This window comes from Aulonocara sp. 'chitande type north' Nkhata Bay, linkage group LG9 (assembly GCF_057382095.1).
Source record: "Aulonocara sp. 'chitande type north' Nkhata Bay isolate Kocher_YH1m ecotype deep benthic linkage group LG9, A_spYH_male_GT1.1, whole genome shotgun sequence".
In the NCBI taxonomy this organism is placed as follows: domain Eukaryota; kingdom Metazoa; phylum Chordata; class Actinopteri; order Cichliformes; family Cichlidae; genus Aulonocara; species Aulonocara sp. 'chitande type north' Nkhata Bay.
Window position 1 is genome coordinate 22,368,721 of NC_141352.1, and position 18,757 is coordinate 22,387,477.

The window sequence follows — 18,757 nt, forward strand, 5'->3', positions numbered from 1 at the left end:
ATTTATCACCCCCCCCCCCAACAGCCCTTTTCAATGTCTCCCTAATTCTGAGGTCTCAAGGTTGGCAAGTATGAGTGCTGGAAAGTGTGTGAGAGTCGGGCAGCGAGTGGCTCTCCACTGAGCAGCCAGTGAGGCACAACGCTGGTCACCAGCAAAGCCTACCACACACTGGCTACCAGCATGGTACAGCACTGGGCACTCGCTCGGTGCTGCTGGAGACAAGCTCCAAAAGTTGGTGGTGGCCAGAGTGAGAGGACGTGAAAAAAAAGGAGGTTTCAGAATGACTGGGATGACTGAGTCAGGCCTGTTTTCAGCCCAGTACAGCTTAGTTTGTGCTGGGCTGGCAAGTTGTGAGTTTAAATTTGGCTTTGTGTGGTAGGGTGTGACCTGCTTACCTCCTTCTGGTCCAACTGGAGGGAGGACTTGATCAGATCTCGCAGGGCAGTCAGCTGCTTCTTCTCCTCATCCTGAGTTTGTTTGATCTGCAGATAGTGAAGTAAAGATATAAGAGGAAAGCTAAGAGGGCTAATAATGCACTTTTACAGAACTTTAGTTTCCCTTCTTTATTATTTATGCAATGTTCATTTAACCAGGAAAGTGTGACTTTTGAGATTAAAAATCTCTTTTACAAGAGTGTCCTGGCCAAGAAAGACAGCAGTATAATTAGCTGATAAAAATAAAAAACAAAAAGTATGTATAAACTTTAAAGGCAATAAATGAAACATCAATAAAAGACAGTGTTTTATACCAGAAACAAGGGCAGTAATATTCAGGCAAAACATCTACAGCCCAAATGATCCAATCACTTAAATCGCAGAGTTTACTTTTGATTTGTGAAGATACACTTAGGCGCAGTGAATGTACCAAACTATTAACTGCACTGCTCTCACGTCAGCACAACCAAACATCGTAATAAGGAGCTGAAAGACTGAATAATGTCTGATCCAAACGTGGCCCAAGTCAGGAAAATTTCAGGGCTTGAAAACAACAGTTTACAGGTGCTGAGAAAAAAGTTATAGTGAATGGACTGGTTCTGTCATAGCTCCACTTTCTTCTTTACTTAGGCACTCAAAGCACTTTATACTACATCTTACATTTACACCATCTTACATTTACACTCCGCTGAACGCATTAGGAGGATCTCGGGGTTCACGGTCTTGCCCGAGGATACTTATCTTTACAGACTGATGTGGTCAGGGATTGGCAGATTGGTAGACTAGCAGATGACCAGCCTATACCTCCCTCGCCCAACAAGTTATGTGAGGTCTAGTATTTTCCTGAATCATGACAGTGGGTGCAGGATTGCCCAACTTTTCTTGCTTTAAAAAGTGCAAGAGCATGATATTCTGAGAAAACTGCTGCTTCAGGAGAAAGCACAGCAGTGCTGTAAATAAGAAGTGGTGGTCAGCATTTGGTGAAGGATTATCCTCGCCTGTGTCAGAATGCTACATTTGCTTTATATATATATATATATATATGTAATGTGTAATTAAAGTGAAGTGAAAATAATTTGGTTTGCTCATTCTAACTATACTTCTTAGTTTTGTCCAGGAAAGCAGGTGACCGACTCTTGGGATAGCTCAGAAGTTGTTTTCTATGAAAAATGAAACCCTATAATGAGCAGGAGATGAAACCAGAGCGAAGAGGAGTTTTACATTGTAGAGATCAGCTGCCAGCTTCTCGATGTACTGCTTCAGCTTATCTGCTGTCTTCAAGCCATCTTGGAAGAAACTGGGGGGGGGGGAACAGAGATAACACGTGAACTTCACTGGCATTAAAAGTCATCCAGATGCGTGACATGTGATCAAATCTCATGTGTTACAGTGAGCTTGGTTTGGCCTTTACGAAGGTCACAGAAAGAGAGAGAGGGGGATAGGGCGATGGAGGCAGTTTAATGTATAGCCGGGCTCGTTCTGGCACAGGAGTGCTGGGCAGATTTGCAGAGGTGCTTAGCACATCCTGAAATCCATTACAGATGTGTCAGCGGTACACACCTCGATGCAGCTCCACGGCCGCAAATCACCACTAATGATCTCCATCTCCATCGCCATCCCTCTCTCTCTCCGTCGATGCTTTTTTCTTCTCGAAACATACATCTCCCTTCCTCTTTTCATTATTTTCGCTGCCACCGCTTTCCCTCTGCTTGTTTTCTTTCAGCCTCTGCACCGACAATCCCACATCTCTCCTCCCACTCCAGCGTGCTCTCCGTGTCAAGTACTGTTGACTTTGCAGAGTGTCAGAATGCACAGTTTAAGTGTTTATGCTGCAGTTTTAGAAAAGGATTCACCTCCCTTGACTTGACCTCCCTTGGCACATTTTGCTGTGCTGCATAGTTAGCGATGGATTCATTCTACTTAGTAGTGTTAGATTGTAACTTTCTTAATTTTAGAAGTCGAATTAAAGCTGAAGTGAACACAAAATTGCCTCCTGCACTTTCCTCAGCTCGCCATCCGGCGTCCTTATGCCTCTAATCCATCACCACTGCAGTTTTTCTCTCCATCAAGGCCCAGGTTGGACAGATTAAAGGGGAAGTGTATTGTTTTCTCCTGGTATTATGACAGGAACTAGAACGCTGAGAGATGATCTGTCATTCTGTCATGGGCCACAGTTCTGGCGTGGAGAGCACCAACTTTATTTACCCGCCAAACCATGGAGGTGTCAGAACGCATCTTTGTGAGGACCTGTGCATATTTATGAGAGCTATATATGTGTTCCTGTGCACCCTGCAGAGCTGTGATTCATGCAGGAGCAAGAAAATTGACATCAAGAGCTGCACGGCAAGACGGAGAGTGAGGCAGCAACCTACTTCTTTTGAAAGAGTTTCGTTGGTGGGTGTGATGGACATGCCAGGAGAGCGTTACATATGGGTTAGGGGGATTAAGGTGGTACTTACTTGCACTGTGCGTGGTAATACTTAATTAGATTCTGAAGGAGGTCCACTCCTTTCTTGGTCTTGATCTCGTTTACTTTGATCAGGTACTGCAAGAAGGGGAGAAGCAGAGTTCAGCCATGAGTTGAAATGTAGGGTACGTTTAAAGGATTTCTGGGTTTAATGAGGTATAACATGCCAGCACTGTTACACAGACAGTAAAAGCTTCTGCTTTTGCCTTAGATACTTATAACATGAGCACTTTGCATTATGATAATCTCATCTGAGTGCACATATGTTCATGAGACCTTTGATGTGCGAGCCAAGCCTGCCTCAACACTGTGGGAGCGGAGACCAGACAAACACTGTGAAATTCCCTTGTAGAGCAGGAGAATACCATCCGTCTGCCTTGATCTAAATAAAGTTTCAAAGGGTTGATGGGAAATATTTAACATTAGCATTATTTTAAAAAAAAAAGAAGAAGAAGAAAAAAAGGAACAGCCTCTAGAGAAAGTGCTTTGTAGGCTGTGTGCTCAGTCTGGGTGCCTTCAGACGACGCTCCGACCAAACAAACAAATAAAAGAGGATTTTAATCTGAAACTAATCCTTCAGTGTGCCAATCCAGAGATTTACAAAGAGTCACAGCTAAAGACCACTTTTAGCACTACGGGAAATTTTACTCTATTACACAATACCGCTCTGAAGCCTGTGACGCCAACATACAGTTTCAATTTGCTCCTAGTATTGTGTTCAGATGCTTGGGTGCATTAGCACACGCCTGAGCGCGTGTGGATGCGTGCATATGCGTGTGTGCATGCACGCAACCCCCGCTTTGTCTGCCTCAGACAGCCTGTTGGACGGGAGATTATCCACATTTTGTGCCAGGCTTGTGCAGGTTCAGTGTTTCGCAGCGAGCTGCCGAATGTGCGAGTTTGGACTCTTTTGTGTTAATGAGCAGCGACGTTCGCACTGCTGCCGCGTCTGGGCAGAGCAGAGCACAGCCTGCTGAGCCCGGCCTTTCCGCGCTCGTTCACCGGCAACGTGGGATGAAAAGGGTGAGAGAGTGACAGTGTCCTGTAATCTGGTGATTGAGTAACGGCGAGAGAGCGAGCGCACGAGCGAGTGTGAGAGAAATGAGGTTAAGTGGGATGAACAGATTGTACCACTGACTGCAGCAAACGCCCTGCACACAACAGCAGCACCACTGATATCTCCAGCCTCTGTGGCTGTTGATTAAGAGATTTTTGATCCCAATGATTACTGTAGCTCCTCTTTCTTTTTTTTTGGTACAACACCTTGTACACTTACAAAATGCTTCAAAACATAGACAACATTTTTTAAAATTACAGAACAGCATCATCTAATTCCCATCAGTAGAATTTAACTCTAATCTATATATTATTTTAGCTGCAAATCCGAACTTTTATAACACCGATGCATGTTATAACTCAGAGACACCAACCATTGTATACATTAGGTAGGTAACGTCCCTGAACGCAGCTCATCTCATCTTACAGCAAATCTGCACGACCATGTGAAACAATGATAAAAACATAAACATCCATGGCCCTGCCAGCTCATGCTCATACATTATCTGAAGTGGTTTGACATCTCTGAATATAAATATTAATGAGTCCACAGGCACACCAGCGCCTGGTGGGTCATGGAGTTTTTAAAACTCCGTGTTCAGCCTCTACACTGAGCTATATTTGTCCCGAATACACAGAACCAAGCAGTTATGTTCTCATTATAGTGCGTTAACATGTTCTTTTTTAAGATAAATATATTCTTGAAACCACAAAGTCATCAAACTGGCGTTTTCAGTGAGGCCGTTTTAAAAAAAACAACAAAAAAAACACAAGTGGTCAAAACCACAAAGATGTTTTTATCCTGCTCAGAGGACTCCTGTCGGTCTGGGAGGACAAAGCAAATCAGCACGGATGTGCAACGCTCTCAAGAATTTTAAAATCAAATCTGGGACTGAGGAAGCCAGCGAAAGAGGAAGTCGGAGCTAATGTAATGTAGGAGCTACAACTCGTCTTTGGCATTCAGCATCAGCTGGAGGCGGACTGCTAAATTGGATAATGTGATGGTCTTCTGGAATCATGCGAAGATAAATCTCCCTCAAGTGCCGGTTCAAACATTTCTGCAGCAGCGTATGAAACACAACGTGAAAGGAGGCGCCGTGTTGAGCCTGCAGATGATCATCATAAACAATATGAAGCTTCTCTGTAGGCTTAAATGAATGAAAGGCTTCTCCTCTTTCTTACGGTGCTTTAGAGTGATTGGCTGTAAAACCACTTTCCTGTTTGTTTTTTTAAATACTTGACATTTTAAAAGGATAAAAAGGGGGGGAAAACATCATTTATATATAAAAACAAACATGCCATCTGAATGGGGGGGCAGGGATAGGATAGGAGTACATTATATGTATCCAAATACATCCACATGTTTTTACATGCCGCCTTACAAGAAAGAAAAAGGATGTTTATAATTTCCAGCCATATCTCAATAGCTCAAACGCTTCCTCCTTAATTTTGGGGACATTCTTCCTGTAAACTTAACTTTCTGTATCATATTTTTCTATTTAATTAATTCAGGAGGTTTTAATGTTTTTCCAACCTTCTGCTTCGGTGCCATCCCTCTAATAAATAGATCTCATCTTGATTTTGGGAGATTTGACAGTGCGCAACAAATTTAAATGATCAAAACGGGAAAACACAAATATTTTATAAATATGCCAAAAGTTTATTTATAACTAAAAATTATGTTGTTAAATATTCACATTTTTAAACCCAAATTTGAGCCGGACTTCTCTACAATTAATTAATTAATCAAGCAACAACGTTCAACCACTAAAACCACTTTTACCTTCAGGAGTAACTCGAATCAATAACCAAAGAATTAAAGGCCACATTTCATGTGTTTGGCTGACAATCTGAACTGTAGCTGTAATTATTTATCTTACAAGCTGTTTTATTTCTGCAAAATATTCTTGAACACAATTCGAGCACTAATTATTTTCCATTCATTTCCATTTTGGATTTACTTTTTTCACTCGTCCACATCATTAAAATTTTCTGTTACTAAAAATCTGTAAATCTGATGTTTTAATAATTTGACTTTTTCACATTTTTTACTCATGTTTTTCTTCTTTTACTGTTTCACTTCATTTTTCAGCCCTTTTGTAGCAGCATTTGCAGATCAAGTTGTCTGCAGCTCTTAACAGTGGCTGCTCAGCAGGAAACGGTTGTGACTAGCTGATAAACATAGTGTGAAGTCAGAAGAGACTAAAAGCAGAACAAAAAGAAATAAGTACATAAAGTGACCTTTGTATTTAAGTGGCCATAAACAACTTCAAATTCACGATAATGAAGCTCTTTAAATGCTAAACGTGTGAATACTACGCTTGATAAAAACTTAAAGAGTGAGGGAATCTCACATAGACACTTATAGCTAAAGATTAGGAGCTCCATAGTTTCCTCAAAGTCCCAGAATGTATTTATTTTAAAACTTGTGTGCCCAATATAATTTATTATGAATTCAAATGAGTCTCAAACAACTTCAGATGCACAAAGCCGCTGCATAATAATGACAGCTCAGCTAATCAAGGTTTATTTTTACCTTGGCTTGTCTTACAGAGGTTCTGTTGCATGCAAACATCATTTGCTTTGCAAAGGCGTAAATGATTCCCGCTGATAACAATCCCATGTCTATCTGTAAGAGCAGCACGATTTTAATTGTAAGACATTCAGAGGCGAAAATAAACTTGATTAGCTGAGCTCACGCCATTAGGCGCCAAGTATGTGCATCAGGGACACAAGATTAAAAAAAATACCATCTTAATAAACCTTAAGGGGACCTATAAAAGCTGAGATTCAAATAAAGTTTCCATGATACCAGAAAAAAAATGCAAGTAAGGGTCATGTGAAAGTGAGCTAAAATGCACACTAGCATCTCCAAACACTGAACAGAGCAGCCAAGCGGATTAGCAGCTGGTATTACCACATTAAAAGCCGTTACTAGGAGAGCTAAAACTATTATGAGATAAGGGCTTTGGTTTTAGAGCCACAATCCTATAACACCGCTAACACACCATATGCTGGCATCCTGACAGAGTTGGTGAGAATACCTGTCAGAAGGTTAGCATATTAGCATCTACAGTAGTGCAAAAAAAGTACACCTTCACTTTTACATAACAGGACATAATGAAATATAATTTGGTACCTTACCAGATTACCGAAATAAAATAAAAAAAACCTCAGGTGATCAACAACATGACAGATTACACTATTTTATTATTTATTCAACAAAAACTCAAAGTCCAGAAGCAGTGAAAAACTAAGTACACCCTGTGACTAAACATTTTGTAGAACCACGTTTAGCAGCAATAACGGGAAGTAATCATTTTCTGTATGGCTTTATCGGTCTCTCACATCGTTTTGAAGGAGTTAATGGCCGACAGCAAGGTGCTCAGGTCTTGTGGATGCAAAATCCCAACCGACACTTCTCCATCACCTTGCTTAACAGTTGGTATGAGGCATTTGTGCAGATATTCTGTGCATTAGAGATTTGAGAGGTAGGTAATACTTTCAAACAAGCTATACTTGTTGTGTCTTTTTCTAAATGTACTCTCATGAACTTTAACTTTTAACATGCTAACTGAGGCCTGTAGAGTCCGAGATGTGGCTAATTCTTCTAAGCATGGCAACACTACAAGAGCTTAAATGGTTTCCACTTGTAAATACTCTTTCTCACTGTACAGTGACAGACTTCATATTGTTTGGTAATGATTTTAAAACCCTTCTCAGATTGATGGGCAGCAGCAGTCTTTGCAGATATCGGTCCTCATCTGCAGGGTGTGAACACATCTTACTGCTTCAGACCATCAAACTGCCAAAATCTCACTTTTATGGAGGTGCTCTACTTGCTGATAATCAGCTAATCAAGTGCATTTGAATTGGAAGCTCCTGGCTGCTACTCATCCTTTTAATTCCTGTAGATGTAATCAGTGTTTTTTTTTTTTTTTTTTTTTTTTACACACTACTTCTAGATTTTTTCCTAATTTTTCTAAATTAAAACAGTGAAATATATCAAGTGTTGCTATTCATCTGAAGTTTTATTTATCTAATTTTAAAACCTGCCAAGGACCAGATTGTTTTTATTATGTCCTGATACATAAAACCTTAGAACTGACAGAGGGTGTACTTTCCTTTTCTAATGTGAAGCTGAGCTGTTAGCGATTAGCTCAGAGATTCTTAATATTCTCATGTTGGCTCATGTTTAGCTTTAGAAGTCGTTGGAAAACATCAGTGGTAATCAAGTATGACTTTCAGTACGTGCTCTGTAACAGAGTAAGGAGAAGTTGGAAGACAGGTGGAAAATGTGAGCAAGGAAATACTTGAGAACCACAGTGAGAAGGGGGCAGATCAGCATGGCAGGGCACAAAAGAAGTGCAGCGAGTTTTGTAGTGAATAATTCACACAGCCAACAGCAGTGCAGCAGCCATTGGTCCATTATGTAAAAAATCCTACCAGGATAAAACAGTGAACGAGGCGTAGGCGTCACCACCCACCACTAGAGACGTTTTTGGCAGAGCAGAGTGAGCTCTAACAGTTTGTTCTGATTCTCATGGGCGTATAAGGAGCTCGCAATTGTTTTACACTTAATTCTCGCTGTCAGATTTCTTTAAGTTTGCTCTTTGTGCGCTAATATCAAACAGAATTACAACATGTTTAACAGCAAACACGTTCACGGCACCAGATGAACATCTGAAAGCACTTAAAGACAAACGTTTGATTGTTTAGTAAGAGCTCAAATATCTAACTTATGTCATCGACTCTTTTTCTTCTTATTCTTATCCTCTGACATGCAATCACTGCAACAACCAGTTCAGCTCCAGTGCTGACAAACAAAGACTGAAAATACACGCCTTGCATTACTGTAGCAGAGGTGTATGTTGAAACCCTACACATGGTGCTGCACATTACAGTTTTGACAAATCACTAATTTAACCAAAAGAAATTACTAATTCATATTTTGCTAAACTACAACATTAATTAGAAGAAACTCGTGGATTCTCACTGTCATGTATTCTTGAGCCACCCCTCATTTCTTTATATATTTACAGGAAAATGGGAAATAGGTGGACAAATTTTGTGAATATATACATAGACATATAGTATAAAAGGCAAAAAGAGAGTTTGTCATTATTTGGACGACCACCTTTGTTTTTCAACACAGTCTGAACTCTCTTAGGCCGATCCATGACATAGGCTACGTTCACACTGCAGGCGAAAGCGCATCAAATCCGACTTTTTTGACCCTATGTGACCCATATCCGATCATGGTTTGACAGTGTGAACGGCACAAATCCGATATTTTCAAATCCGACCTCACTTTCGTATGTGGTACTGAATCCGATACATATCTGAAGTTTTAGAAAGCGACTGCTGTTTGAACGGTCATGTCGCATTAAATCCGTCTTTTACGTCACTGACACAAGACAGACGGCAATTATCAGCGCCGGAGAAAACATCGCGAACGCTTCCTGGCCATCCGGTGTAGATGTCAGTGAAACTGTTGGGAAGACAACGTTGGAGAAACGTGAACACTTTATTTGTACTGTATAATCTGCAGATTCTGACAGAAATCTGCAACTATCCTTTGAAGCACCGCTCCTCTCTAAAACAGCAATACGGATAATTATTAGGCCATATGTAAATAACAAAATAACTTTATAACTTAAAGCAAAATTGGGAAACGTAAAGTCCGAAGCAGTCAAACAGTACTGTTTGCTCTGGGTCTAAACAGAGCTCGTTGTGTGTGACGTCTTCTTTTGCGCATGCGGGCCGCTTTGAGCGTTCACACTAGAGCGCGTTTGCTGTCACATTTTATTTGTAGTGTGAACGAGCAGACAAAAAAAATCGGATTTGATCCAAAAAATTGGAATTGAGCATTAAGACCTGCAGTGTGAACGTAGTCTTAGTGTTACATTGCGTTTGGGAGCATTGTCATGCTAAAAGGTGAAACCATTACCGATCAGACACGTTTCAGCTGGTGTTGGATGGAGGATCAAAATCTGATTGCACTTTTCTGTGTTGATACTTTCATCAAATTTGACAACACCAACACCTCTGACTGAAAAACAGCCCAAACCATGACAATTGTACCTCTCTCCTGACCTCCTCTGCACAAGTTGATGATGATAATTTATCCGTAAATTTCAATTAACCAATTCCTCTCACCTGTTGCTACTGGTTTTCAGTTTGGCAGAGCTTAACCTTTGGCCTGCTTTTCATAAATGTTTACTTTTATACAGTCTATTAATAAACTTTGCTCTTCATGTGTGTGTGTGTGTGTGTGTGTGTGTGTGTGTGTGTGTGTAGTGGTGGTTTTGTCTTAATATTTCAAGCTAACAGGAAGCAGGAGCCATTAGGTGACAGTATCAGTATCAAAAACATATTTCTATATTTATACCTTCTTGAATTTCCTGCATTTCGTTTCAGTCTTTGCCTGAATCACCTTTTCTTTTTTTGTATGACAAACTTTTGAGCCTCGATATCCTGAAATATATCGGAGTTTTAATAGAAAAGAGTCAAAGGGAAAGGCCATGCAGTGCTTAAAATACTTGAAAAATCCTGAAATAAAGATATTTGAGGAAAAAAATGCTACGTCACGAAAGCCAATCAGCTGGGATTCTCCCCACAGGCTGTGGATTCGCCTGACGCCACTGATGTTCAGAAATAGAGAACAAGCTTACCAACTGTGGTTACATTTTGCTTTTACAGAGTCGGAGGAAAAAAATGAAAGGCATCATGGTCAAGTTTTGAAAATCTGTTTCTATAACTTGATTTCAGCTCTCTTGGTCGTGCTCCTCTTGCCCCGTTGGCTGTTGGAGCGACTTTTTGTGGGTTTGATGAAAACACACCAACTGTGGACAGCTACCCTGACAGGATCTTGAGGACCAGGGGAAAAATATGAACTGAATGAAATTAAGCGAGTGATCTTTTTTAATATCAATAAATAATAGTTTGTAGATCCTTTACTGACCCTTATTTCAATCAGCTTAGATCCTTTTCTTTTTTAAAGTAAAAGACAGAAGTGACAGGAGCAGGCTAGTGGGTATGCTGCTGTATGTTTTAACACTTATCCCACTAAGATAAAGTCTTACCTCTGTGATTTATTTATTTATTTTTTACAATTTTGGGCAAAATTGTTGCTTTTGTATCTGTTTTTCTCTAAACTGAATCTTAATCATTGACTCTCAAGCGAGCCTCCTGCAAATATAGAGCTGTTAGACGTAAACAAAGGCCTACCTCGCACATCTGGAGCTGAAAGAGACGCCGTTCCTTCTCCATCTCCTCTGCGATTTCGGCCCCGGTGATCTCGGTGCGGATCATCCCATGCTGCTTGGCGTGCTCTCGCTTCTCCTTCTCTATCTTTGTACTGACAAAAAAACCCACAGGACTAATCATTACAAGGGCTACATTTCTAAATGTGACCTTTATTTGTTTTTCGCATTGGGTTTGCGTGCTGTAAATTCTGTGATACTCTTTAAGGGCCCCTGCAGAACTGCTGTAATGTCATTAAAGCTTGACTCATAATGACAAACAGCGCAGATACAACAGCACACTTAAGTTATCCACTTACAACTTGGCTTCGTAGTCCTTCCACGCTTTGTCAAAGGGCTTCTTTATGTCCTGCAGAAACACAGAAGAACAAGAATCAGCAAACTACAAAGGAGGTCACAGGAGGGACGGAGTTATTTGAAGAGTTGGATCGCTGCTTGAGGCCCAGCAAATGCTTCACTACACTCTCGATTTATGGCCTCAATGCCCAACGAGCACCCACGCCCCTCCTTGTACCTCAAACATCAAGAGTTCATGGCCCAGTTATTCGCCTTAAACAACACAAAAGCAGTGTTTACTTCAGCCAGATTTACAGTGTGATCTTTAGTTTCTTCTCTAAACTCCCCCGTCTATCCTCCAAGTCTCTTAATCACAGGCACACAACTTGAAATTGATAGAGAGATGGGCTGACCGGCCATCTATCCCCCTGCCCCACTGAGATGTACTATTAGGGGCCCCGGAAGAGTCGAGAGAGAGAAAAAAGGAGGAAGAAGAGAAATTGTTTTTAAAGTAAATCTTACCCCTTTCACGCCTTTCAGATCACCCTTCAGCAGCGAGTCCAGGGTGAAGATCACATTGTGGCTGAGGCTTTGGAGCTGAAAGAGACAAGAGGAGGAGGAGGGAGAGGATTTATAATGAGGAGAGAAAACTTAGTTCGTATATCAAACCATAGCATCAGAGGCAGACGTTAAAGGGACTGCCAAGTAAAACCACAAAAAGAACCAACAATGAAATTCTATTACAAACAAGTATTGTCTGTGCAGCCAGAGCTCGATATAACTCACTCCGCTGTGCCACAGATCTGTCCAAAAGTATTAAAACACCGGGTTAAATGTTCCTTACTCATGAGCATAGCAAGTCTAACCATAAATACACTGTAGGTTACAATCCTGCTACTAAACCTTCAGCAATAAATATTTATACTGGAAAAGAAAATCGTGAGAGAATCGTGATCTCAATTCTAAGCCAAAAAATCGTGATTCTCATTTTATGCAAAATCGTGCAGCCCTAAGTGCAAGGGTAATTTTATCCCATTGCCAGGTTATTGCTAGGCAACGTGATGACGTCATAATATAGTTAAGGACCTTCAGGGTCCTAAGATGTACCTGTGTGCCAAGTTGGGCTGTTGAACACGTGATTGAGTAGGGCGGGTTGCAAACAAAGACAAAGTCACACACATATGATAGAAAAATATTGCAACAGACATGTCGGTTTTAGCTAATATGATGTCCAACAAGTGCCGACAGCATACGCAACGTTACACACAGGAAGAAACTTGGGGTAAACACTGCTGAATGGTGTCAGCACATTGTTGACAAGCAGAGCAGTTTCATTGTTTCAAATGCTCTCAGCAGAATAGAATCACAGCTGTGCAGATACATTAAAAAAATGGGATCACCATCAGTCGCACTTAAAAAAACAACAACGCAGTAATAGTCTGGCTGTACACATCACACAACACCAACAGTAAGGCTTAGACACATTTCAGGCTGCCTGGTGAGTTTTACTGTGTCCACAGGATCTCTCGCTTCTGTGTTTCTCGTTCATTGTCTACTGCCTGTGCAACGCATCCAGAGATGGGACATCTGCATAAACTCTAGATTATTTTATGCAAATGCAATGCATCTGACATGATCCAATGCATCTAGAACAGGAATGTGAAACTCATTTTAAGTCGTGCATAGACGGTCCTGGAACTCCAAATTTAGCATATAAAGTTCTCATTTATTAGAACTAGTTTTCATAAATTGACAGTAAATGTTTAGCATTTGAAAAACTGTCAGTGGGCCGGATCAGAGTCAATTCTGGGCCTTATGTTTGGCACTCCTGTTCTAGGACCTCATGACAAACTCTGAATGTAGTCGTACTCAGGCTCTAAAAAATAACCAACATCTGCGTGACTTCTTCATCACCTCAAACGAACTCAGAAACAAGTTTCACTGAAAGTTTGCAAGCAGTCTCTGATGTTGGTTTCAGTATGGAATCCAGAAGTAGAGATCCTGCAAGAGGTGATCGTCTAATCAGTTTCAGCTCAGTGTTTGCATGAAGCTGCAGACGTGAGAGCACCTGTCCAACATCTATCATGACTGTCTAGTGTAATATTTACTCTTAGCAGTAGGAGTTCATAAAGATGACATGAAATTATTGCAGCCCACCACAACACTGCCAGTTTCTCCTGTTGGGAAAGGAGCTCTCCCATCGAATGTCCAGTGCCGGGAAGTCGAGTCATCTCTTGTGTGCCCCACTTTTTGTTTCCACTATTCCAGTTAGCACTGCGTGGTTTAATTGCTAAAGGCTGTGGCAGCAAATCACCAGCTTTGTCTGCTACTGGGTCATGGAGTGTTGAATACAACTTTTACTGGGGGCTAGACTATAATGGGAATTGGCAACCAGCTCCGATTTGTTCAATAAATCAGGATTAGTAACATCAAACATGTCGGTGGAGTTTTTGCACAGCTGATTCACATACAAGCTTTCAACATTATGTTAAAAAAAAAAAAAAGCTAAACACATAAGTAGGACCATTTTTTAACAAACAAATAAAATCAGGGATCAATAAGAAAAATGATAAACAATGAATCCTGAGTCAGATTAAAGTAATGAGCATGAATCAAAACCAAAGCGGGGGATGTGAAACTAAAACAATGAGTTGAAAAATGCTAAAACGGTCTGCAGTTAAGTAATAAGTACAAACCATTCCTTCCACTTTACACACAGGCCTTTGATCCCATTAAAATGAAATGAAAAAGCACAGTTTTAAAGCAGTGCATCTTCAGTGCATCTTTGGATTTGAGAGAAAAACAAAACAGCACCAGCCTTGTTTTTTTAACCTTCACTGCACTTTATCAACACATTCCTGCTGCAGCTGGCTGAATCAACGAGCAAACGCCACAGGAAAATGGCGCACATGCAAGTGAGTCCGTCAAAGAACGATGTCTGCAGCAGCTCGGGTTGCCGCAGCTAGGCTCAGCAGCTCTAACCATTAGGATCAGCAAGGTCACTCACAACACCACTAAGCATTTAAGTCCCGTTGTTGCTGTTAGCCAAGTCCACAGCGCCTCACTGCAGCGTTCGAGGAAGTAAACAATGCTTAATGGGCGCTAATGTGCTTCTTAAGTGCCTGTCTTGCATATGCTATTGTCAGAATCAATCTTTCATTGGCCGGCTGCCGATGTGCTCTAACAGCCATCCTGGAAACTGTCACTGTCTTCTCAGAAGGAAAACAGAGAAGAAGACACAGAAAAGCTGCTTCTATCTGTTTGCGAAATCCTTAAATTTCAGCTGATGACACATGTAGGACATCTAGGGCAAGCGCCGCTCATCGATACTCATTTGTAGTACACGCACACACCAGCTGCCCTCAGGGCGCCGTTATTGAAGTCTGAAAAATGCACTCGATGAAATACTCAAAATGAAAAAGTCAAGAGATGTTTGCTTCAATATGCAGGCAGCTCAGACAGGTGAGTGATTTAAGGTGGTTTCCACACAGACACGCATGCACACAAACACGCATGCAGTTGTTCCTGGTGCTGCCAAGTTTATTTATGGAGTCTAATCTCCCCGTGAGCCACACAGGATGAGAGAGAGAGCAAAAGAAAGAGAAAGAGAGAGCGCGTGGTCTGGCTCTTCCAACAACAATCATTCAGAGGATTCAAACAGGACACATTATTCAACAGAAACGTCAGGGGAAATCCACACCAGGCAGATAAGAGCCCGTCTGGTAAGGAAAAAGGTGGATAAAGTCAGCTATACTGTCCAGTCGCCATGATGGTTTTGACTGCGTAGGCGAGAGCAGAGATTGATGAACATGTATTATTCAGCTGGAACCTGTACAAACGCATAACTCAGGTGTTAGCTGCTTCATCCAACCTTTCAATCTTCACCTTTAAACTAAAGTAATCCTAATCTATCCCACTGATCCAAGTGAAGACAGCGAACGTAAGCTGTGTATGGAAAGGATTCCTCTTTCTATCCTTGCATACACCAGGCCAGCAGTAAAGGCTCTCCAAGCCATTTATTTTAATGACACTTTGAGTGCTGACAGGCTGGACTCACCAGGTTCTTCAGGAGTGCCGACAGTTCCTTGGTGAGGGAAGAGAACTTGACGAAGGCTGTTCCCAGGTCGTGGTTGTCCCGGCTGATGAAGTTGCTGCCAAACTTATCCAGAGCCTGGGCGTAATTGTCTTCATTCTGGACGTGGTCTGTTTAAAGAAGGGGATGGGGCAGTGGTCAGTTTAAATGCTATAACTTTTAATGACATCCTGAGGGGAAAAAACATCAGTGTCCTTCTTCAGGTGCACACACAGCGACCAGGTAGTGAATTATATGTTTTTTTGAATCAGTTTTAGGCTTTAAGTTCCTTAAAAGCTCTTTCTGCTTAGACATTTAATATTTAAGAAGTATAAGCTTATTTAAAAAAAAAAAAAGGAAGTGAAACCTCTTATGTCCTGTTTTGAAACTGTTAAAAAACATCGAGAACAGAAACAAAGCCAGAAACTTTGCTTCTTGGGGCATTTTTCTCCACATCATATCAGAAAATCTTGAGATCCTTTTACATGTTTCTAAGAAAGAAGAATGAGCTTTAATGACCTCTAAAACCCACTCAGAGGAGAGCGCTCGGCTTGCATTATGAGTTCAGAAAAAGAAAAGAAAAGAAAAGACAACACCTCTGATAGAGCTGGGCGATATGAGATTTTTTCATATCACGATATGTTTTTTTCATTTCAGGCGATAACGATATCTATCACGATATAAGCCAAATAACTATATTTGTAAGATTTAAATGTGCCGTTGCTCACAAGTAAAATGTGAAATAATCAGCAGCTTGTTTTTATTTAAATATTTATTTCCCATAATAAGTTCAACAGGGTAGATGTACTTATGGAACATGAGACTTTTTCAGATAAATAAAGGCAAATATTGCAAACTACACAAAAGGCAGCCGCTAAAGCGTTTAAGTTTCAAAATAGGACAAACGAAACAGACTAAATTGTCAATTCCACTTAGAAACAAAATATTAATTCTAAAAATAAATCTTAGTTTGTTTTACAGAAGATCAGACAAAACTGACTAACTTTTGTCAATATCAAATAAACTGAGAACTAAAAGGAAATTCTCAATCTCTCCTTGTTGTATAGCTGAGCTTTTCAAACAGTTTTAACAGTTACTTTAGTCTGACAAAAGCCGAATGACGAATTAGCGCTTCCAGTCAGAGACTGAGGCTACGTCCACACGTACACGGGTATCTTTGAAAACTGAGATTTTCCGTTTTCGTTTTAAAAAATAATCCCGTCCACACATAAAGGCAGAAATGAAGGAAAACGCTGCTATGAACATGCCAAAGCAGCAGGTGGCGCTAGATTCCTAACCGTGCCGAAATGTTGGCCAATCAGAAGTCTAGAAGCCTCGGTGGGAAAAAGTAAACAAAGCTGGGGCATAGAAGCAGAACCGAGTTGTATGTGTGGACGGACAGTAACTGTGTGTATATGTAAGCATTTAAACACTGCAGAGAGTAGAATTAACAGTAACAGTATTGTAGAAATTCATTTCACCGAAACAATAACGTGGCGCACAGTGTGACGCATGCTCCAGTTTATTGTATTTCCAGACTTGCTTTCGGCACAATTTACAGTGCACGCTACTCTATTTTTTGTCAGACTTGAAATAGCCGAAATACCTTCACACTACGGAACTTCTATGGCTCTTCCGTTCGACAATCTCTCCGGCATTGGAACCATCATCTTTTTTCTCTTCGGTCACGCTCGGTTGATTTTTCTAGTCGGCACACTCATTTCCTCCATTACCCGCTGGCTACTTCCCAAACAAACACACGTGCGGCTTGGCACTTGTGCTGTACGTAACAAGCCACGCGACGTGACGCTGCGGCTGTGATTGGTTCGGCTCTGCGCTACTTAATTTGGATTGGCTGACCTTTTTTTTTTTTTTTTTCTTTGAGGACAAGAGCGGCGAGGTCTATCGCGATAGTTTAATTTCTCTATCGAGTAAAAGTTATATCGCGATACATATCGTTATCGTTCTATCGCCCAGCTCTAACCTCTGATATACCGTAGTTATTGCTACAGTCGCTGACCCACTCTGTATCTAGCTGCAATCAAATAGAGGTGTCGCACACACCATGTACCACACATTGGCTGTCAGGTATAGGAAGATGAGCCTAAGTGGATGGCAAACGACTCCGAGTGAAATCATCAACCCAGATTCTCAGTCTCCGTCCCAGAGATTTGGGCCAACTCACGCACTTGATCTCAAGTCGCAGCTCTTCACTCGACGAACAGTTCAGAATTCAATTGACGAGACATAAAAAAATAATAACACTTTATTGATAATAATAATAATAATATTATTATTATCTTCCAAATAGCAAGAGCGGAAACTTGCCCTGTCATTTCATTGAGGACATTTAACACCTGGAGGCCCTTCACCCAAACCCTTCACATCCCAGTGGCCAAATCCTTGAGTGGGCAGTACTGCGACATTTTTTTTAAAAAGCGGACCCGTTATGCCTTTACTTATTTTCTGTCCGTTTCTGATACATGCTCCGGCCCACTCATCATCACAGTGGACTGTATGTGGCCCATGATGTAAAATGAGTTTGACATCTCTGCTTTAGACTAAACAAAACGCTTGATCAGTGATTACATCGAGTCTTTTCTTATTTAACGACCAATTGCAAATTGCAACCAAATAGTTCCCAGAAGTTGAGACTGCATCACCCACAATCTTTGATTTGACTTGGACTGACTACAGTCACTCTCAGACAACTGCAAACCTTCACCAGTCTAAGCATCATCTAATTTAAAAGCACAGACAGATTCTCAACACGTTGCAGTAAATATGACTCTGTCTGCACCGATGATCATCTGCAACTCATCTCATACTCTGAAACTGGTTCCCAGCTAGGGCTGCCACAAACGATTATTCTGATAGTCGACTAGTCACCGATTATTTTTGCGATTAGTCGACTAATCAGATCATCACCCATTGGACGTAAAACTACAGCTTATTGCACCAGCAGCATCTGCTCTTATATAACTATCATTAGCTTACAGCTTTAAGTGTTTAAGGTCTGTGCTAACTAAAAATAAAGACAAGATGGTAGTTTATTAAATTTTAATTAAACTTGCAGATTGTTTCGGTGAAGTTTAATAAACTCCTTGCTATCTAAAATATAACAGGACACCGGAGTAAATTCTGGAGCATCTCACACTTCTGATGATCAGCTGTCTGTTTGATGTTT

At 40.9% G+C, this 18,757-nt stretch overlaps 1 protein-coding gene across 4 annotated transcripts in view; it reads right to left on the bottom strand.

Moving 5' to 3' along the window:
* asap1b (ArfGAP with SH3 domain, ankyrin repeat and PH domain 1b) overlaps window positions 1-18,757 on the bottom strand; it is an 87,163-nt gene that overhangs the window by 31,383 nt on the left and 37,023 nt on the right. For all 4 annotated transcript variants that reach the window (XM_086306542.1, XM_086306540.1, XM_086306541.1 and 1 more), the window contains exons 3-9: window positions 15,556-15,701; window positions 12,021-12,095; window positions 11,522-11,571; window positions 11,188-11,317; window positions 2,894-2,979; window positions 1,656-1,731; window positions 396-482 (exon numbers count right to left, since the gene is read on the bottom strand). In XM_086306542.1, the coding sequence (XP_086162668.1) occupies window positions 396-482; window positions 1,656-1,731; window positions 2,894-2,979; window positions 11,188-11,317; window positions 11,522-11,571; window positions 12,021-12,095; window positions 15,556-15,701 (650 nt within the window). The remainder of the gene's footprint in view (window positions 1-395; window positions 483-1,655; window positions 1,732-2,893; window positions 2,980-11,187; window positions 11,318-11,521; window positions 11,572-12,020; window positions 12,096-15,555; window positions 15,702-18,757) is intronic.